Source organism: Procambarus clarkii, chromosome 60 (assembly GCF_040958095.1).
Source record: "Procambarus clarkii isolate CNS0578487 chromosome 60, FALCON_Pclarkii_2.0, whole genome shotgun sequence".
In the NCBI taxonomy this organism is placed as follows: Eukaryota; Metazoa; Arthropoda; class Malacostraca; order Decapoda; family Cambaridae; genus Procambarus; species Procambarus clarkii.
The window spans coordinates 16,671,003-16,693,502 of record NC_091209.1 but is presented as its reverse complement, the minus strand read 5'-3'; the positions used below and the strand labels follow the sequence as shown (position 1 = coordinate 16,693,502).

The following is a 22,500-nucleotide window of genomic DNA, read 5'->3' as shown; positions in this document are numbered from 1 at the left end:
CAAGATTGATATTTTTTTTTAGAGTGGCCGCAAGGGTTTCCTGGTGGCGGTGATGTGGCACTACTGGAGGCACATGGCCGCCGCCGCCCTCACTCACACAATCTTCTAAATTCAAAACAAAATTGTTGTTTGTTGATGGATGGGCCGGGTCGTTGTCCTTCGGGTTAGATTAAGATTTTGATAGCCTTTCTTAGGGGGAATTTTGAATATACATTTATGTTTTCGTGTGTATTAGGCTTTGTTATTTGGTGTAAGCAATGTGCTACGCTGCCTCCGGGAGGTTGGCGGTGCCAGCCAGCTCACTCTCAGTCACTCTCATTGTCACCGCCACGTTTATGGTGTCATACTCACTCCCTCATCACTGTCACTCACCATCACCTCTTTTATCCCTAATTCTCATTATCACTCATCACCATAATTTTTTTTTCGCTGTAATTGTACCCTTACATCCATCCAACGCCACCATCACTAAATCACTTATCACTCGCCTCGCTAGCCATTTGGGCCGGGTTCGAATCCTGGGCACGGAGGATATTTCTCTCTCTCTCTCTCTCTCTCTCTCTCTCTCTCTCTCTCTCTCTCTCTCTCTCTCTCTCTCTCTCTCTCTCTCTCTCTCTCCTCTCTCCTCTCTCTCTCTCTCTCCTCTCTCTCTCTCTCCTCTCTCTCTCTCTCCTCTCTCTCTCTCTCCTCTCTCTCTCTCTCCTCTCTCTCTCTCTCCTCTCTCTCTCTCTCTCTCTCTCTCTCTCTCTCTCTCTCTCTCTCTCTCTCTCTCTCTCTCTCTCTCTCTCTCTCCTCTCTCTCTCTCTCTCTCTCTCTCTCTCTCTCTCTCTCTCTCTCTCTCTCTCTCTCTCTCTCTCTCTCTCTCTCTCTCTCTCTCTCTCTGAGACTGAACTCGGTCGTCAAGAGTACGAGACTGGTATTCTACCAACTAAGCCACTGACACCCACAATAAGGAAGAGTCTCTGACATAACTAACTGGTACCCAAACTGTGACTTTAAACTATGCCTGGTTTAAAGTTGATGTACCGCCAAGCATTAATATAGGGGCGAGACAGCGGTTTAGGCAGCAAGCATACTTGACGGCAGGAAATTGCTTTCAAATTTCCTCGTCTCATTATCATCACAATTGTCATCACCATCGTCAAATATGCCCATCAACATCACTACATATATGACTATGGTGATACCGTGTAGCACATCTGTAGCCGAGTGTGCCACTTGTGTACACCTGTGACGCCACAGCCTTGACGCAACACCCATGACTAACGACTGTATAGGTGGCTGGTTCCGGGGATCACCGACCCAGCTGCCCGGTCTCCGACCAGACCGATTGACGAGCAGTAATGGTATAATTCCTCTTTAGGACAGGAAGCCTGTACATAGGCCTATTGAGCCCCCCTCATCCCCCTTTAAGCCAGGTACTGCAACCTGCCCCCAGGATGCAACCCCACAACAGTTAGTGAAAGAAAACCGTTTCTGTCCCATCCGGGGATTCAATCCGGATTCCTGGACTGCAAATCGAGAACGTACACGACTGTCCTACAACACCCCTTCCGACTATCGTGGGTGCTGGGTACTGGCGACAAGGATGGTACCATGGGAGAGTTCTCTACCACACCTGGTCTGGCAACAAGGGAGAGGTATAAGAAAATCAGTGGAACCATAAGGAGGATTCGAGATTGAACTGAATCCACAGCAGAGAGTTCGCGGGTAATGTGTGAGTCTTGAGTTGGTATCGAGTAGATGCCTCCGAACCCTCCTGAGAGGATTCAGTTGAGTCTCAGGTTATAACTGTTAGCATATCGTGTACACGTTCGACTCTTCCTCAGGACTTCTACTGATTTTCTCAGTGATACAACACACTAATGGGATTTATTTGTGCGTGGGAGGAGTACGCCCGCTTGACCAGAGGAGGCAAGGTAACCACTTCAAGAACAGGTTCGGATCCTCCTGGTTACTTACACATGTTGGAGCTTGGGCAGCGCCACTCATCCTGTGAATGGACACACCGCCATAGCAGCATGTACAACACTCCCCAATAGGAAGAAAACCCGCTGGGTTGTTCATCCTGTGACTTTTGACCATTGGTGGTTCAGCCTTCACTTTACACCACCTGGTGCCTTACTGTTTGTGTTGTGTCCTCTCCCAGTGATGCCCCAGTCAAGGTGGACACTACTCCCAGCCTGACCAACGAGTCATACAAGTGTTGACATCTGTCACTGCCTTGGCTCCGGGTGTCGAGACCCAGTCATATTCTCTCGTTGACTGCCGGTTGAATTACCTGCCGGTCGTCCACTTGACAGCCTGGCAGCTTCCACAGACCGATCTCAGTCGTGTAACAGTTCCCCTCGGGGCCAAATAAGGTTGTTAATGTCGGATGGGGGCGTTAAATCAGCCATGTTTGCTCATTGACACTGAAATGAGCGAAGGAAACAGAGCAAGGGCCCCGCCGCTGTCTTTTGCCTGCCTCTGGTGGACGCACACTGCTGGCATGCCATGATTGGTTGTGATTTTGAGAGCCTTCCTCTTTAATACAATTCAGTCCATCGAGAACATTTAACACACGATGAATTCTCTCCCCTTGACAAGCAGTGACCGGTCTATTTGACACTTATTCCCCCCTAACACAATGAAAGATCATATTAATGTGGTTTAAACACCATTAAACATGCATGTGGATACAAGAACCATTCACCAATTATACATTAATGAGCAGCCAGACCAAATTACAAGGGGGCAACTCAAGTGAGGCGGGATGGTACTGTTTCGTTACATCACCTTTACGCTAAGAATTGTCTTAACATCCTCGTTATTCATCATTGCTTCAAGTTTCCGTCTTCGCTCCTTCTTCCTACCAGTCGTCATGATAAACATAGAGTTCCTTATAGATCATGTGTGCTTCTCAAAGGATGTTTTAGGTCGTTATCATATCTGTTCTGCAGACGAGGAGTCACAGTAACGTGGCTGAAATATGTTGACCAGACCACACACTAGAAAGTGAAGGGACGACGACGTTTTGGTCCGTCCTGGACCATTCACAAGTCAGTTGTGTTGATCAAGTCGAACTTCAAGTCGAACCATTCTCACAATCGACTTGAGAATGGTCCAGGACGGACCGAAACGTCGTCGTCCCTTCACTTTCTATTGTGTGGTCTGGTCAACATGTGTTCTGTATGTAGGATGGTGCGGTGCATTTCCCTCACTTTTTCAGCTAAACTTAGTCCTTAAACCGCAAGAAAAGTTTTAGCGTTGCTGCTGTACAGTGAGGCTTCCTGGTCGAGTTCTCTTTGCTCAAGACATTGATGAGGTTACCACTTGAACTGGTCAGTTCAGCTCTGGCCTCGCTTCTTGCAGGGTTTGAGTTCCATCCCCATAGTCCCAAGTGGTTGGACACTGTATATCCTAGCCTCCCTGTCCTGGCCTCATACCCCTTCAGTACGATTTGTAGTCTTAATGGCTTAGCGTTTTCCCATGACAATATACCTTACCATGAGGCCTATTAGAGCCATCTTGCCTTGTTTTGTGGTGCTCATATGAACCTTCTTGCCCATTTTACAGTGTCAAAAAGGATTCATGTGAATAGAACGATTTTTTTTTTTTACACAGGCAGGTACTGAGACAGACTCCTGCATGCAGGGTGAGAGCCTTCCATTGATCATGGGAAGCTATGGGAAGGCTCTGATAAGCCTTGCTCACTAGTCTCCTTGGAACACCACCAGGATGTGTCATGCCTCACAGGGCAGGATGGTGTCATGCCTCACAGGGCAGGATGGTGTCATGCCTCACAGGGCAGGATGGTGTCTAACACCAGAATTATGAGGTTACTATCACTCACCTAATTGTGCTTGCGGGGGTTGAGCTTTGGCTCATTGGTCCCGCCTCTCAACTGTCAATCAACAGGTGTACAGGTTCCTGAGCCTACTGGGCTCTATCATATCTACATTTCCTATCATTAAGTGATTTGCCAATTAATTAAGATACAGTCGAACTTCGGGCGTTCGAACTCAGGTTTCAAAAGTGCGAGATTGTCTTCCAGCCGAGCAAATCATGGATGCTGACACTAGGCGTCTCAGAAGTGACCCAACTGATACTTCACCCTTGTAATGTGTTTCCAAGCTCCAAAGAGAAGACACCGATGGCTGCAGTGTGCCTCCGGTGTGAGTGTCGGAAATATATCCACTCCCAGATAGATGTCGTCAGGTCTCCTCTCTCTCCTTTTCCAATCTTCATTACCTTACACTTGTTGGGATTGAATTCCAGCAACCATGTATTTGACCACTCCTGGAGTTTGTCAAGGTTCTCCTGTTACATGCCTAAGCACTTGGTCTGGATGGTAGAGCGACGGTCTCGCTTCATGCAGGTCGGCGTTCAATCCCCGACCGTCCATGTGGCTGGGCACCATTCCTTCCCTCCGTCCCACCCCAAAACCTTATCCTGACCCCTTCCAAGTGCTAAATAGTCGTAATGGCTTGGCGCTTTCCCCTAATAATCCCCCTCTCCTGTTACGCCCTGTAGTCCTCGTCTGTTTTCATGTTCCTTAACAACTTTACATCAGCAAACATTAACACGTGTGAACTCACTCCGTCGGGCAGGTCGCTCACATAAATTAGGAACAACAGCGGCCCCAGGAGAGGGCCTTGTGGTACCCCACTTGTTACACTCCACCAGCCTCAACCATTCTCTCTGACTATGACTCCTTGCTTTCCGTCCTTCGGTTACTCCCTTACTCAGTTTAGTGTTTCCCCAGTTATCTATTTTTCCCCCAATTTCCCAAGTTCACAAAGTCGACCCTCTCAAGATGCTGCCCCATTCCCTGATTACTTTCTCCAGCAGTTTAGAGTGAATACCTGTCAATGACACTGGTCAGTAGTTATGTGTCTCCTTTCTATCCCGTTTTGAATACTGGAAATATTGAGCCCTGGTAATGTAAGTTCGAACCCTTGTCGGGCTCGATTTGAAGCCAGAACAATTTTATTTGCCTCTGTCGCGAACGGAGGACATTAGCATCCCTATCGGTGTACAATTCGTCTGGAAATTCAACAATGACATCAGTTTGTCCACCTGAGACCTGGTTGATGACGTCAACGTGCACCAAAGGCCTTTATGGTGACATCAAGAAGCACAAGAGGCCTTGATAAGGACATCAGTGTGAAGAAACTTTGATGGTGACATTAGTGCCATCAATGACATCAATCGCACTAGAGACCATGAAGACATCAAAGAACATGATGACATCAAAGACCATTATGACGACATCACAGACATTATGATAACATAAATGACCGTAATGATAACATCAGTGCCACCAATGACTTTGATGATGTCAGTGCCACCATTGACCTTGATGACATCAGACCCCACCATAGACCTCGATGATGACATCAATGATGATCTTGATGATAACATCAGCGCCACCATTGACCGTGATGATGTGCCACCATAGACCGCATTCATGACATCAAATCCGCCGCATGCCAGCCGTAGTGACGTCAGACAGAACTAAAGAGAAAAATACGAATATCAAAATATAATCCTTAAATTAAAAAGACAATTCAAGACACGGCGCAGAAAAAAAACAAGACAATGGAAGCTAAAAAAAAAAAAAGAAATATATGGAAACAACATGTGGAGTGAATGTGAGGCGAGACAAAACACTTGCCACACGCGCCATGGCTGATGAGCCACACGAAGCCAGAACAAACTCAAATAAAGTGTTTATAAAAAATTTATCCTAAGAGTACTACGGCGCGCAGTGAATATCAATACTCGTAAGTGCTGCCCTCCCCCCCTCGAGCAATGTTTGACCTCAAGGGTATAATACTATTGACTACTCAAGTGGTAATTAAAGACAGTTTGTTTATAGCACTTCAGCGTCGAACGGTGCATATATATATATATATTTTCCCACGGGGAGGCATATATGTGTACAGGTATATATATCAAATGGTGTAATTAACAGCAACTGCTGTCCTTGCACGGGGTGTGACACAGCTCACACAGCAACAAGGTCCATCAAAACAAGAGCATCTATGTCAACAAGACGGGTTGTGTAGTGTGGTCCGCCTTCCTTCCTTCCCCCAGCGCTGGTGGCGCTAGTGCCGGGGAAAGTCGCTAGGGGTGTCCTTCCTCTCCACCCTCCACGCCACACGAGGGGAAAAAAATATATTAGAAGTGTAAGCTTTCTAGAGCCGTAATTTACCTAAAGTACGTCTCTTCCCACCAAATACACCACACACATGAACCCCAAACTTTTCCAAGTAGGCTGGCTGCTACACGCTGAGGTGTGTGTGTGTGTGTGTTTGTGTTAGTGAACCGCGCTACTGTTTTCAGCTCTTTGGTTTCGGGGTTGAGTCAGAGGTCTTAGGTGTGCCCCCGTGGGCTTGCCAGGACAATTTGCGTGTGCGTGTGCGTGTGTGCGTGTGGGAGCTGGCGGGCGTCGCTGACTAGCCGGCCCCGCGTTAAAGAGTAGCACGTCGGAATCTGTGTAAGCCTCGTTGCTCTGTGCTCAGGCCGGCGGGGAGACCACTGCAAGCCACAGTTTTCGTCCTCTGTTCTCGCCTGTCGCGCCCTTACCGGTGATATTTTGCGTTGGAAATTGAAGCAGGGGCAATATACTGTGATGGCCGTGTGTTAGAAATGCTTAAAAGAGCAGTAGAGCTAAGAAAACCAAGTGAAAATCAACCGATCTTCGCTGCCCGATGGCGGTGGTGACCAGTAGGTGCGCTGACGACCCGCACTTAACAGACCAACAATGAAGTGTTAACCTGTGGTGGTGCGTCGTAGTTGAGTGCTGGCGTGGCACCTACGTTGTCATGTGTAAGAGCAAGCCGCCGTTGTGGCCAGAGTCTCCAAACATCTTCTACCATGTCAGGTAAGTGTCCGGAGCGGCAGTGGAAGCTCCATCACCACCCACGGATCCGGACAAGTACACCGATCACAAGCACTTTTTTTGTTATTTTTTGTTTTGTTTGCCTCATCTGGTGTTGTTTCGCTCGGAACTGGGATTCCAGAGCGTGAACGCGTGGTCGGGAGGTGGTCACGCTGCATTTCACACGAATCTGTACCGGTTTTGAGGCGTGAGGAGAGGAGTGTGTTATATTTGGGAGGGGGAGGTGTTGGCAGGCCTGGTGTATTCGTTCTCATTCACCATGAGCTGTGACACCCAGCCACACACACTCCATGTTTTGACTCCACCCGGCCCTCCACACCTTCCCACCTCCTCCACCCTTCCTCCTCACAATTATACATCTATCTCTCCTCCCTGTAGAGAGTCAAACTCGTGGAGGATAAGCTGGTGGGGGCGAGGATAATGGAGGGAGGACATGACACAGATACCACCAGTACCTCCAGCGTGTCGGGCCAAGGTCTCTGCTCCGCCACCCCGGGTCCCTCCTCACTCCTTCCTTCCCCCCATCTCACCTTCCCTCCCTCCCTCCCTCTCTCCCTCGCTCCCAGACCCCTCCCTCCCTCTCTCCCTCACCCCTCCCTGCGCCCCGCTGCATTCGTATATAACCGAACATCTTGTCTATCAAATCACCGTCGCAAAGCATTTCTCTAAAAATAATCCGGACCCATGTGGCCTCGTCCCAGCCTGCAGCGACTCTACCATATAGGCACCAGCGCCCGATTCAAAGACTATTGATGATGATGATGATGCGTTTGTTGCAGGAGCAAGTAGCAAAAACGCAGGTTCGGAGTGTGTTTTTGTTTTGTTTTTTTGTGTGTTCCTGTAGGACACGTCAGCAGGCACGGGACCCACGCCCCATGTGACTGCGGTTGAACCTCCTCCCCCACCACCACACTGTTGTGTCTAGCAAACTGGTTTGGGCAGAGAGAGAGAGAGATATTCGACGTAACTAAACAAATAGTTACCCCTGCCCGAAACGCCATGCGTGTTAGTGGCTTTGCATGAATGTAAAAATACCATTCGTATGTAAACTCACCAGCCCATTGTACCTTCTTGTAAATAAAAATTATTATTATTATTTTATTATTATTATTATTTTATTATTATTTTATTATTATTATAATAATAATAATAATAATAATAATAATAATAAAATAATAATAATAATAATAAAATAATAATAATAATAAAATAATAATAATAATAAAATAATAATAATAATAATAATAATTGCTAAAAATAAACTTGAATACAAAATTTGGAATATAACGGGACTAATAAAGAGGGAAAAAAAGATGCCTGATGCTTGAACTTTTGTTTATTAGACACAGCAATGATTTACAAGTAAAACAAATAAAGATTATAAATAGTTTACTTCTATATTAACTAGCCGTAAGTGATTAAAGAAAAAAATTTAAATATATATATCTATATATATATATATATATATATATATATATATATATATATATATATATATATATATATATATATATATATATACATTAAACACAACAGCATTTAATGGTAATAAAGCAACAATAGGGTGTGGTAATGACAATAAACCATGGTTATAAGAACATATTTAATAACGCAATTGTGGAAAGTGTATTAATAAAGAGGAAGAGAGGATTAGATAATAACCGCACAGGGGGTGGAAAGTGGTGGTAAACAGAGGGAAGGAGAGGAAAAATGACGAAGGGGCAATAGAGGGCAGATACGGAGAAGAGAGTGAGAGTGAGAGAGGAAAGAATGGTTATATATCCAGAACTATAGAATTGGAGGTAACCAGAGAGAGGATAATCTTGGTGGAAGGTGCTGGGAATAACGGGAGTGAGTGAGAGAGAGAGAGAGTGTGTGTGTTGTGATGGCGCTTAGTGAGAGGCCCTCCCTGGCCGTGGTGGGGGGCAGGGGGAGGGGGAGGATGTATGGGAGGTGAGAGAGAGGGATTTCCTGGGGTGTGGTTGGGGAGTTTGGGGAGAGGAAGGGGGCCATGTTAACCTGGGCGACAGCGAGACACGGGGAGGTGATGCCGGTGAAGGGGCTCCCCGAGCAGAGCTTGAATGGTCCCCGAAGCACAGATACCACTACACCTCTATAATCCTTCAGAGGATTCGAACCCTGGCCGCTAAGGGGTCTCCCCCACCAACAGCACGGGAACCATGACCACTGCACTGATATATATATATATATATATATATATATATATATATATATATATATATATATATATATATATATATATATATATAATGTGTGTGTGTGTGTGTGTGTGTGTGTGTGTGTGTGTGCTTGAGGACCACTCAAGCTTTGCTTTTTCATATACAATAATGTTTTTTTAGGGGGGATATATTGTTAGGGAGGAGGTATGGAAATTTATTTTGTAAGTAGGTGGGGGAAGAGAGTAGGCGAATGTACTGTGGCAGGGAAGGAATTACGGAAGGTGGCTAGGTGGCGGGGAAGATATTGTAGAAGGGGCCCGGTTGTAAGGGTGGGGTATTGTGGGGGTGGGAGGAGGAGGGGGGGGAATAAAGAGAGTAAAGCAAATAAGTAGTAGAGGGAGGGGTCAGGGAGGGGGACGTTTTGTTGAGGTAGATAAAAGTTCCCACACGTACCGTAATGATGGGGGGAGGGGAGGAGGGGGGTGAACAGAGAGAACGGGCTGTAGGCGGGGCTAGTATGGTGGGATGGGAGGGTGGGGGGGGGGAGGGATGGGAGGACGGGAAGTGTGGAGAGAGAGAGAGAGAGAGAGAGAGAGAGAGAGAGAGAGAGAGAGAGAGAGAGAGAGAGAGAGAGAGAGAGAGAGAGAGAGAGAGAGAGAGAGAGAGAGAGATTTGGAAGAGGAAGATAAAGTACTGTAGAAAGGAGGAAAAGGGAAGGAGGGAAAGTGTGGGAGAGGGAAAGGGTAGTTAAGGGCAGCAGGAGTTACCAGAGCGGGCGTGTTACACCACTCTCAGGTTCTCCAGCATATAGTCATTGTTACCAGTTGTCTTCTGGTCTGACAGTTCCAACACCTTGAGCATAACATTGTCATCCACACTTGCCTGGAAATAGACATACACCTGGGCTCTGGGAGACTCGAACCCCCGGACCAGAAGCACCATCCTCCTGCCTCTGGAATCTTTCCTTATTAAGACTACTCAATAGCTCGGTCGACAGAGCTTCGGCCTCACACAGGTGAATGGAACGTTGATTATATATCTACTCTTGATACCCCCAAGACCTGGATCATGTCTCCTCTCGTCTACGCTTCTCCAGGGAATGAAAACCAAACGGCATTAAACCCTCCCGAGGTTAGGGGCCTCGTAGCCTGGTGGATAGCGCGCAAGACTCGTAATTCTGTGGCGCGGGTTCGATTCCCGCACGAGGCAGAAACAAATGGGCAAAGTTTCTTTCACCCTGAATGCCCCTGTTACCTAGCAGTAAATAGGTACCTGGGAGTTAGTCAGCTGTCACGGGCGGCTTCCTGGGGCTGGAGGCCTGGTCGAGGACCGGGCCGCGGGGACACTAAAAAGCCCCGAAATCATCTCAAGATAACCCCGTATGACAGGTGCCAGATACCAGGGAGCAGTATGTCATTCTAATTGAATTTTCTAACAAGAATCGATGTCAACTGTGTTATACGATGATCAGGATTGGACGACGTAGGCTAAGTGGAGCCAAATATAATCAGAGGATGATACAGTATTTGCATTTATTGCTGAGGTTTTTGGCTAAGTGGAGATAGAAGCATTCATAGGTATTAAGAGCATTCTATGCTCTTGAACACTACTGCCTGGGTCGCGGGCTGCTCCCAGCCATGTCCCCAAGTCTCTCTCTCGCTACTTGCTTCTCCCAAATCCGCTGTATTCATCCGGTAAACGATACTACTGTCATTTCATAAGTTTAAATACTTTATATTTATCAATGTTGAACTCGTCTGTCACTTTCCCGCCCCAATCGTGTCCTCCACAAACCTGCTGACATTACCGTTCGCACCAACATATACATCGTTGATACATATGAATAACGAAGGCTCCAAAACATACTCTGGGTATACCATTAGTGACATTTCTTCATTCTCTCCAGCCCAAGTTTGCCTAACCACTTAGGCTGGACGGTAGAGCGACGGTCTCGCTTCCTGCAGGTCTGCGTTCAATCTCCGACCGTCGAAGTGTTTGGGCACCATTCCTTCCCCCCGTCCCATCCCAAATCCTTGTCCTGACCCCTTCCAAGTGCTATATAGTCGTAACGGTTTAGCGCATTCCCTGATAATCCCCTTCCCTCTCTCCACTGCCTTGACGCTCTTTGTTTCCTATCCTTATCATGAGGTTATCTTGAGATGATTTCGGGGCTTTAGTGTCCCCGCGGCCCGGTCCTTGACCAGGCCTCCACCCCCAGGACTAACACCCAGGTACCTATTTTACTACTAGGTAACAGGGGCATAGAGTGAAAAAAACTTTACCCATTGTTTCTCGCCGGCGCTCGGAATCGAACCCGGGACCACAGGATCACAGGCCCAGCGAGCTGTCCGCTCGGCCGACTGGCTCCCTTTTAACCATGCTATCCTTCAACTAGGCTCGGCTCCAAATGAACCTACTTAAAGGGTAGGACTGTAAAAGTGTATTCGTAGACTGCGTCCAATACACGTGTGGGGGAAGAGCAGGTTCCTCCTTTTAACGACAAAAAAGTTTTGCAAGGTGAGGAAGGAGACGGAGACGCAGGAATTGCCAGACAAAGTCACCGTCAGAAGTAGTCACGTGATAAGGGGGATTTCTCATTGAATTCTTTATTATAGCTTCAAGGAATGGTAGTTCGCAGTGAGGGTTCTCTCCACCTTGAATATCGGGACCACCTTGGCAACCCTCCAGGCAGTGTGGACTATTCTTTCTGTTGATATATTTATTAAATATTATTACTGTGGCTTCATAAACTTTTTTTCTTTTTACTTTCTTATGTTCCGTTGAACCTCCATTTAAAAAAAAAATCCACCATTATGAAATTGGTGTCTCATTTGTATCATCTGTGAATGCTCTTGTTTTGCCCCATTATGTCTGTTGCGTGTGGGGAAGAGCAGGTTGCTGTTGACCAGTCCAGCAATGAGGAGGTCTGGTCGACGACCGGGCCGCGGGGTCGCTGAGCCCCGGAATCACCTCAAGGTAACCGTTTGGGGTCATTGTTGGACGAACGATGTGGTCTCTGAGGGACATTGCTCTCCAGTCAAATGAGGTGTTAGTGAAGATGCTATTTTCTTGGAAAGATCATGGCTACTTCGGCTCCCCCCCCCCCCCCCGAGGTGTGATCCTTATCCCCGGGGGAGCAGGATTAGGGATGATCTGACCAAGAAAAGATCCCCTTCATTAGCACCTAAACTGACCGGAAAGCAATGATCCCAAATGGTCGGGAAAAACACACAAGAGGACAAAAGAAAATCATATCCCAGCCACACTGACCATCTCCACCACACTAGCAACAGGACACCTCCTCTTGAGACGTCTTGCCCTAACACATATCACTCTAGTCGCAAGATTAGATTTGCGATGACATGGAACAGTGTAGATAGAAATAACCGCAACATCAGGGATCCACAGAGATCCACAGAGGAAACTATGAGCAACTTAGACACGATCTGACCGGACAAGACTGAAGCAGCCTCGTCAGAGAACCAACCACATCTCTGGAGACTCTTTTTGTCGTCTACTAACACAGTAGTAAATGCATTTACAACTGTGCAGACGATGAGTCACAATAACGTGGCTGAAGATATGAAGACTAAGCTACACACTAGACGATGAATAGACGACGACGACGACGTTTCGGTCCGTCCTGGACCATTATCAAGTCGTGTGAACCGAGACGTCGTCGCTCGTCCCTTTTCTGAGTTGTGGTTGGGTCATCTTTTACAACTGTGTTTACTATGGTTGTAACCATAGTAAACAGCATGTTTAACCAGCATGTATACGTTTTCTTCAGTCCTCCATGGACAGGGTTGGAGCTCTATTAGCCAGCATATAGTTTAGTGAGCCATTGAGCAACCTGTCCTCTTAAAAATAACGTCGCTTTTGGCCGTTTGCCCGTATGGCCGAAAGTGGACGTAATTTGAATATGAAAACAAAAATGAAAATAAATTTGGGATTTTTTTTGCAACAACAGTAAGTTAAGGGTCCTCTGGTAGGTTAGGTGGGCAGGAAATTCTCATAAAGTTTCAAAACGTTAATTGAAAGTTTCCTCTTCTAACCTTACCGAGTAAGCCGGACGACTCAAACAGAAAACGGGACAGTACGTCACTTTTGTGAGTCGATTTCACTTCAAATTACGTCCAAATTTGGCCATAGTGAGCATACGAGCCAAAAGTGACGTTATTGTTAAGAGGACGGGTTGATTGAGCACTCAACCAAAGAAGGTGATTGTAGTGCTTTCAACAATGGTAACCAACATACATACACAGCATACATTTACGTCTGTCCTACATAATCGGAGTTCAAGATATGTCCTCTTACATGTAGTATGGTTGGCTATTGAAGCACTCAAATCATTACAAAGTTGAAATGCAATTCTAATCAGCATACACATTTAGACGTTCATATATATACATCTACATATACATATGTATTTACGTCTCTCTGGCTATGGCAGGGTAATGTACCTGCTATACAAACTAATGTGCTATTAAACACTTCACCTCAGAAGGTGATTAAGTGCTTTTACAAGCTCAAATTATAGTTACCTCACATAACTGATGTTCAAATAGTCAATCTGTGGTATAAGTCCAATATATCGTCAAGTGTGCCAGTATTCAGATAATATTTACAGAGTTGATCATATATGAACTTAGGATGGCGGACCCCTCCCCCCCAACCCTGAATGGGGGGTGAAAGTCTGTCAATATGGGACATTCTTCAATGTAATATTGAAGGAACGCATGTTTTCTCTCTCACAATGTTGACAAATGTATTTGACAGCCACAAATATGACATATGGTGTATTTGACACCCACAAAGTTGACACGTGGTGTATTCGACATTTGAGTTTTGAGAAAGCTGCCAGATACGTCTATCCCTGGCGTGGATGGGGGTTGGGGGGGATAGATGGTTAGAATTGAGAAAGGATTGATTGCAGGTTTTGTGGTTTTGGAGGGTGGGGGGGGAGGGGGGTTGAGAGAGAGAGAGGTGACGAAATGGAGGTTGACGTAGTTAAATGTTGGTTCGAATCCCAGTTTAGATGGCATGAAAGAGCCCATGGACTTAAGAGAGGCAGCGTTGACAATATCCAAGCCCATATAGCCCCTGTTACATAGTGTATGAGAAAAAAATATGTATTCAAGTTAACTCTAAAATATAATGTTTTGGAGGCATGTGTAAAGCTCTTAATAGGTTTGATAAGAGAAATTTACCTTCACTTGAACAGTGTCATTATCTGGTGACCCAAACCCATTTTTTCTCAGTGATCATTGACCTGACCCATCATGAGACGCCCTCATCATGAGAGTCCAGCACATTGCATGGACCTATAACTTTCATATAGAATTATCTGGCATACTTCCTTGTCATTATCGGTGAGTCCGTTCTCTGTCTCTCTCTTGTCAGATTATTTCCTCATTGGATGACATTTCATTCTGATTATCCGCCGCAGACCCTAAGTTGCTCATTTGACTCTGGACTATTATTTTCATATTGCTTCTCGGCCTCTCTTCTTAGGGCTACATATTCATTCCTTTCTCTGTCTGTTGTTGTTGTGGTCGCTTCTGTTGTGTTTTATCTCTCTCTTATCTTCTCCATCAGCTGGTTTTCCTTTCTGGCTCTTGTCTAGCCTGTGTTGATCCATTGACTTATTTTGTAATGTTTATCTTTGAGGTCTTACAGTGGGTATACATTGACTCCACATCTTTGAGGTGTTACAGTGGGTATACATTGACTCCACATCTTTGAGGTGTTACAGTGGGTATACATTGACTCCACATCTTTGAGGTGTTACAGTGGGTATACATTGACTCCACATCTTTGAGGTGTTACAGTGGGTATACATTGACTCCACATCTTTGAGGTGTTACAGTGGGTATACATTGACTCCACATCTTTGAGGTCTTACAATGGCCTCTACGTTATATAATCCGTTATTTCCTGAGGTGATTTCTCCCAGAGTTCTTATGTCGCTGGCGTTCTCCATACGAATCCTCTGACTTTCTGGCAGTTCTCCTTGCAGTGCACCTTACCTGTAGTCTACCTGTCGTGGGTTCCAGGGGTCGACGTCCCAGTGGCCCCGATCAATGACCAGGCCTTCTGGTTGCTGGTCTTGTCAACCAGGCTGTTGGACGTAGCTGCTCGCAGCCGGACGTGTGAACCACAGCCTGGTTGAACAGGTATCCTTTGAAGGTGTTTATCGAGTTCTCCTGAACACCGTGAGAGGTCGCATGTGTGTGTTCTTACCTACATGTACTTGCAGGATCGAGCTTGGCACCTAACGCCCCCTTCCGGTCACTCTTAACATGTCTGGTGTTAATGCTATTACTAATTGTTCATGTTTTTATAACATTTACATTTAAATGCAGTCTCCGTGGTGTAGTGGTAAGACACTCGCCTGGCGTTCCGCGAGCGCTGTCATGGGTTCGTATCCTGGCCGGGGAGGATTTACTGGGCGCAATTCCTTAACTGTAGCCTCTGTTTAACGCAACAGTAAAATGTGTACTTGGATGAAAAAACGATTCTTCGCGGCAGGGGATCGTATTCCAGGGACCATAGGATTAAGGACTTGCCCGAAACGCTACGCGTACTAGTGGCTGTACAAGAATGTAACAACTCTTGTATATATCTCAAAAAAAAAATAAATAAAATAAAATGTTCTATCGCATTAACTTCAACGTCTTCCTCCATTCACGTCTAAACTGTTCCACTTACTGACAGCTCTTAACACTGAAAAGGTTATTTCTATCTCTAGTTTACGTCTATGACCTCATGTTACGGTGTTCCTAGTTCTGAACAATGCTGTGTTGGCTTTGTCAATTTCCCTTAGAATCTTATATGTTGTTATCATGTCCCATCCCCCCTATCTCTCCGTTCCTCCAGCGTGGTAAGGTTCTCTCAGTCTTGTCCCTCATTGCTCAATCCCTTCAGCTCAGAGGAGTGGAGATGAAGAATGGTTATACTTGAGGGGTGGAATAGTGTTGGAGGACCCCATAGTGTGGGTGGTGTGGGTGGAGGACCCCATAGTGTGGAGAGTGTGGGTGGAGGACCCCATAGTGTGGAGAGTGTGGGTGGAGGACCCCATAGTGTGGAGAGTGTGGGTGGAGGACCCCATAGTGTGGAGAGTGTGGGTGGAGGACCCCATAGTGTGGAGAGTGTGGGTGGAGGACCCCATAGTGTGGAGAGTGTGGGTGGAGGACCACATAGTGTGGGTGGTGTGGGTGGAGGACCCCATAGTGTGGAGAGTGTGGGTGGAGGACCCCATAGTGTGGAGAGTGTGGGTGGAGGACCCCATAGTGTGGAGAGTGTGGGTGGAGGACCACATAGTGTGGAGAGTGTGGGTGGAGGACCCCATAGTGTGGAGAGTGTGGGTGGAGGACCCCATAGTGTGGAGTGTGGGTGGATAGCCACGTCTAAGGGGGTGGATAGCCACGTCTAAGGGGGTGGATATCCACGTCTAAGGGGTGGATAGCCACGTCTAAGGGGTGGATAGCCACGTCTAAGGGGTGGATAGCCACGTCTAAGGGGTGGATAGCCACGTCTAACGGGTGGATAGCCACGTCTAAGGGGTGGATAGCCACTTCTAAGGGGTGGATAAGGGGGATGAAGGCACTAGAGGGAACAGAGAAGGGGGGGGGGCTCTGGAGAAGGGAGTGGGGAAATTGGGGCCACACTATAGGGGTGGGGGAGTGGGGGGGGGGGGGGGGGGGGGACTCAGTGCAGGGATGGTGGGGGACGGGTAGGGGGGTGTAACTAGAGGTGGTCGTTGACCTTTCCCCCCCCCCACTAGGGGGCGACGGCTCCCCTCCCCCCCCCCTCACACTGGTCGGGGTCCCTAGTGTTCCCTTCCTAGTACGACCTCACTCTAGTACGACTGGGAAAAGATTTAACTCACCAAGACGAACACAATTTTAAAGCAACCGGTGATGAAACTAAGAACTGGAGGAAACACAATCACAGATAATAACAAAGACATGTGTGTGTGTGTACTCACCTAGTTGTACTCACCTAGTTGTGCTTGTGGGGGTTGAGCTCTGACTCTTTGATCCCGCCTCTCAATCGTCAGTCAACAGGTGTACGGATTCCTGAGCCTATTGGGCTCTATCATATCTACACTTGAAACTGTGTATGGAGTCAGCCTCCACCACATCGCTTCCTAATGCATTCCATTTGTCAACCACTCTGACACTAAAAAAGTTCTTTCTAATATCTCTGTGGCTCATTTGGGCACTCAGTTTCCACCTGTGTCCCCTTGTGCGTGTGCCCCTTGTGTTAAATAGACTGTCTTTATCTACCCTGTGTGTGACCCTTATATACCCTTATCTGTGTGTGTGTGTGAGGAAATCTTCAGTAATGTCTTCAGAAGTGCTGGCTATTGAGGAAGGGCAGCTTGGTGAACTGAGTGCCTGTGTGTGTGAACACCAAGTAGGACTGGACGACTGAGAGACTAACAAGGATGTAGCAAGGAAGCAATTACTGCAGTTGAACATGACGTTGTTTGGGTCATAATATGTGGAGCCAGACAGTAAGTATCTCGCTGCAGACACTTAAGAAGGAGAAGGGAAGGTCTGTGAAGGCTAATTACTGTGATACACAAGACAACTTTAATCAGGAAAGCTACCAGAAAGGTGGAAGAAAGACAACGGGTCTGGGATTCACACTTCAGACTGCCTCAAACGACCAGCGGCATGTAACAGCCTGATTGACCACACCAAGGACATTGATCCTCGTAGCCATTTGAAAAGTAAGGTGGTATTTGTATACAAGAGGCAGAGAAGGCACTAAACTACAGACCAATGGCCATTACACACACACCAATCATGGTACGCTAACAAGGACCTTAGTGAACATCTGCAGAGATGGTACAGTACTTAGAAATCCAACACCTGCAGACATATATGAATATTCATATATTTATCACTCATTTATGGACATTCAGAAACGCTACGACACAGTCCCCCATATACGTAATGGTCTACGTTCTCGACTCACAATCGAGGAGACCTGAGTTCAATACCCGAGTAAGACCTAAACAAATGGGCACATTTCCTTTCACCTGATGTCGCTCTCCTATTAATGTCTATTATAAATGGGAGAAAATATGGTGGCAGCGGCTGGGATCCTCTGGTAATCTGTACAGGGAGAGCGATCCCAACTTACGGCTCCAATATTTTGTCGTAAGTTATTTATTTCTAACCCAAGAGAGATTTGGTTAGACTAAGTATAGAGTCCCGGGTCGTCGTTCAAGCGGCCGCCATGCTTGATAATTCGGACCAACAGCTTGAGAGGCCTAGACTAAGATCATGAGGGACATGCAGTAGGCCTATGAGCCTCTGCGAAGCGATAGCACCGTTTACTGACGAGTAGTTATCTTATACACCGCAGTTATCTTACACCTATATATCGAGTTATCTTATGGATCCAGTTATCTAATACACCCAAATATACTCCCATTTATTTTATTCATAGCATTATTTAATATGCCCAGTTATCTTATACATCCAATTATTTTACACACCCAGTTATCTTAATCATGCAGTTACGCTTGTACTGGCAGTTATCTTACTGAGCCAATTATATAGGGTAGTTACAGTGGGTCTTGTACCCTCCCCTTGAGGGCGGGGCAGGTCCCATAGTCATGGGTTCGGGTCCTTGGCGCCAGTGACCTATTAGTTAAGCTGTGTGCATTTGTACTAAAACTGTAGCTGAATGGTCAGCGTAGTTGGAGTACAATCGAAAGATCCCCAGGAGGAGGAGGGGGGGGGGAAGATAGAGGCGTTTGAGCACGTTTCTATATACTCTGAAGTTAACCAACTGTTGTGGAGCGCATGGTGCATAAGATCACTTGTTGGCCTAAAGGTCAGACTAACAGGCTTCCTGTCCCTGACAATGCGAAGGGCGGAAACCATAATTTACATCTGGTTATCATGCAGCTGGAGCAAGAAGGTTGTAGTGGGTATGTGGGCCTGCGGGCCGCTCCCAGCAACAGCCTGGTGGACCAAGTGGCTGTGAGAGCTTACCGGGTGACGTCACGCCGCCTAGCGTCGGCTGGCTGAACTATTACCTTCGTGACGACACGCTGCCATGTTGTGGCCATGTTGAGGCCATGTTGTGGCCATGTTGAGGCCATGTTGAGGCCATGTTGAGGCCATGTTGAGGCCAGGTTGAGGCCAGGTTGTGGCCATGTTGAGGTCATGTTGTGGCCATATTGTGGCCATGTTGAGGCCAGGTTGTGGCCATGTTGAGGCCAGGTTGAGGCCAGGTTGTGGCCATGTTGAGGTCATGTTGTGGCCATATTGTGGCCATGTTGAGGCCAGGTTGTGGCCATGTTGAGGCCATGTTGAGGCCATGTTGTGGCCATGTTGAGGCCATGTTGAGGCCAGGTTGTGGCCATGTTGAGGCCATGTTGAGGCCATGTTGTGGCCATGTTGAGGTCATGTTGTGGCCATGTTGAGGTCATGTTGTGGCCATATTGTGGCCATGTTGTGGCCATGTTGAGGCCAGGTTGTGGCCATGTTGAGGCCATGTTGTGGCCATGTTGAGGCCATGTTGAACGCCCCATGTGTCTACTGAAAGTACATGCCTATGCTGGTCTCCTCCTATGAGCAGTGTTGTCTATGCTACCATGATGCATTTTCTTGAAAATAAGTAAATAATGGCAGCTTGGCATCCAATATATATATATATATATATATATATATATATATATATATATATATATATATATATATATATATATATATATATAAAATCGTAAGACTTTTTTTACAAGAGACATTACCCAATATCATTTAAGTAAGCAACCACTTCCGAAACCTGTACATCTTTCCCAAATCATGGCGGCTTTGTTGACATATATTAAAACAATTTACGAGCATGCAAGCTTTACAACCACCAGGTTATTATTGTTATAAAACAACCCCCGTGGTGCTTCGCAGCTCATAAACTGTTTATCACATGCAAACAAGGCGCTCCAAGAGTGACTTGAGGGGGCGGTCACAATGTCCCCCGCGGCCCGGTCTCTCCTGGTGGTGTTCCATCTGGTCATCCAGGCTGTTGGGCGCCGCAGCAAGCAGCAGCAGCAGCAGTTCGACCCCCTCTCCAGCCTTGACGCGGAGGGGGGCCAGGACGGACGGTGAGGTCATTCAACCCTACGACCTTCTCTTTATATTAGTCTGGCCCGGAAAGTTTTGCTGGACCCATTTTCTTTGTTTGTGCCTAGTGTAAATATCGTTTTCTTTAGTGACTAATTATGATTCATAACTTTGTTGTGATGTTACGGTGACGTCATGAGGACTTGTGACGTGTTGATGTACTCACCTCAATGTACACACTTGGAAGTACTCACCTGGATGTACTCACCTAGATGTACTCACCCGGATGTACTCACCCGAATGTACACACCCGGATGTACACACCAGGATGTACACACCAGGATGTACACACCTGGATGTACTCACCTGGATGCACATACCAGGATGTACACACCTGAATGTACTCACCAGGATGTACACACCAGGATGTACACACCAGGATGTACTCACCAGGATACACACACCTGGATGCACACACCTGGATGCACACACCTGGATGTACACACCAGGATGTAAACACCTGGATGTACACACCAGGATGTACACACCTGGATGTACACACCAGGATGTAAACACCTGGATGTACACACCAGGATGTACACACCTGAATGTACTCACCAGGATGTACACACCTGGATGTACACACCTGAATGTACTCACCAGGATGTACACACCTGGATGTACACACCTGAATGTACTCACCAGGATGTACTCACCCGAATGTACACACCCGGATGTACACACCAGGATGTACACACCAGGATGTAAACACCTGGATGTACACACCTGGATGTACACACCTGAATGTACTCACCAGGATGTACACACCTGGATGTACACACCTGGATGCACACACCTGGATGCACACACCTGGATGTAAACACCTGGATGTACACACCTGGATGTACACACCTGAATGTACTCACCAGGATGTAAACACCTGGATGTAAACACCTGGATGTACACACCAGGATGTAAACACCTGGATGTACACACCAGGATGTAAACACCTGGATGTACACACCAGGATGTACACACCTGGATGTACACACCTGAATGTACTCACCAGGATGTACACACCTGGATGTACACACCTGAATGTACTCACCAGGATGTACACACCTGGATGTACACACCTGGATGTACACACCTGGATGTACTCACCTGGATGTACACACCTGAATGTACTCACCAGGATGTACACACCTGGATGTACACACCTGGAGTGCCACACATTCAGTAACGAGCGACACCCAGAGTGCCATACATTCAGTAACGAGCGACACCCAGAGTGCCACACATTCAGTAACGAGCGACACCCAGAGTGCCATACATTCAGTAACGAGCGACACCCAGAGTGCCACACATTCAGTAACGAGCGACACCCAGAGTGCCATACATTCAGTAACGAGCGACACCCAGAGTGCCATAACTGGCCCTAACCATCCACAAACGACCGTAGGGTTGTTAAGGACGCCAGGGAGAAGCTACTGTAATTGTTGCTTCTTGCGTTAACTGTTCTGAAGGTCTTAGGTCCGAGCATCAGTATTCTTAACAACACCTAATTGCATCACTAATGCTAACTACCTTAATTATTGCTAATTACCTCCAGTTACCTCCACCTACTGACAATTCCGGCGCTGAGTGATGTAGTTCCAAGGTGACTTATACTCCAGTTTAGATAGTAAGTTGTGTAACTATGTACATCATAGTTCAAATATTGACTTACTAAGCAGTTAGATAGTAGAAATTTGTACTTATTCTAGCGCTATTCACGTCATAGAGTCAAGGGAAGAAATTAAGCTAAACAATAAATTTAAATATTGCTAGGCCTAGTATAGTACACATATGTACTATATTAGGCCTCAGATAGCGTGTATTAGGCCTAAGGAAGGTTAGGTTAGGCTACTTTATTTTGTCTTTGGAACATACGTAGAAAATAGTTTTTCGCTTTCTCCAAGTTCAATAGTACATATTTGTACTTTCTAACTGCGTTGTATGTCTGTATATGTACTATGGACCTAGTTACTATAAGTACTACCAAAACAGGAGGATTGGGCTTTATAAGGACAGGTGAAATGTGAAGGGTCAAGTCCGTAGAGTTTTAATCTGGACGAACTAGACTAACTTTTTTTTTTTTTTTTTTTTTTTTTTTTTTTTTTTTTTTTTTTTTTTTTTTTTTTTTTTTTTTTTTAGTTATATACAAGAGTTGTTACATTCTTGTACAGCCACTAGTACGCGTAGCGTTTCGGGCAAATATATTTTATATATACGAGAGTTCTTCCAGGCTTATAAAGTCGCTACAGTTAAGGATTGGCTACCGTTACCTGTGGCAGGTGGC

At 46.4% G+C, this 22,500-nt stretch overlaps 1 protein-coding gene across 7 annotated transcripts in view; it reads left to right on the top strand.

The window, feature by feature from the left end:
- Nucleotides 1-6,460: 6,460 nt before the first annotated feature.
- The window catches only part of Tlk (Tousled-like kinase), a 121,868-nt gene continuing 105,828 nt past the window's right edge, over nucleotides 6,461-22,500 (top strand). For 2 of the 7 annotated variants that reach the window (XM_069307604.1, XM_069307601.1), the window contains exon 1: nucleotides 6,461-6,871. In XM_069307604.1, coding sequence (XP_069163705.1) covers nucleotides 6,865-6,871 — 7 coding nt within the window. In that variant the 5' untranslated portion in view covers nucleotides 6,461-6,864. The remainder of the gene's footprint in view (nucleotides 6,872-22,500) is intronic. The other 5 variants (XM_045756120.2, XM_045756113.2, XM_069307607.1 and 2 more) reach the window with 4 other exon arrangements.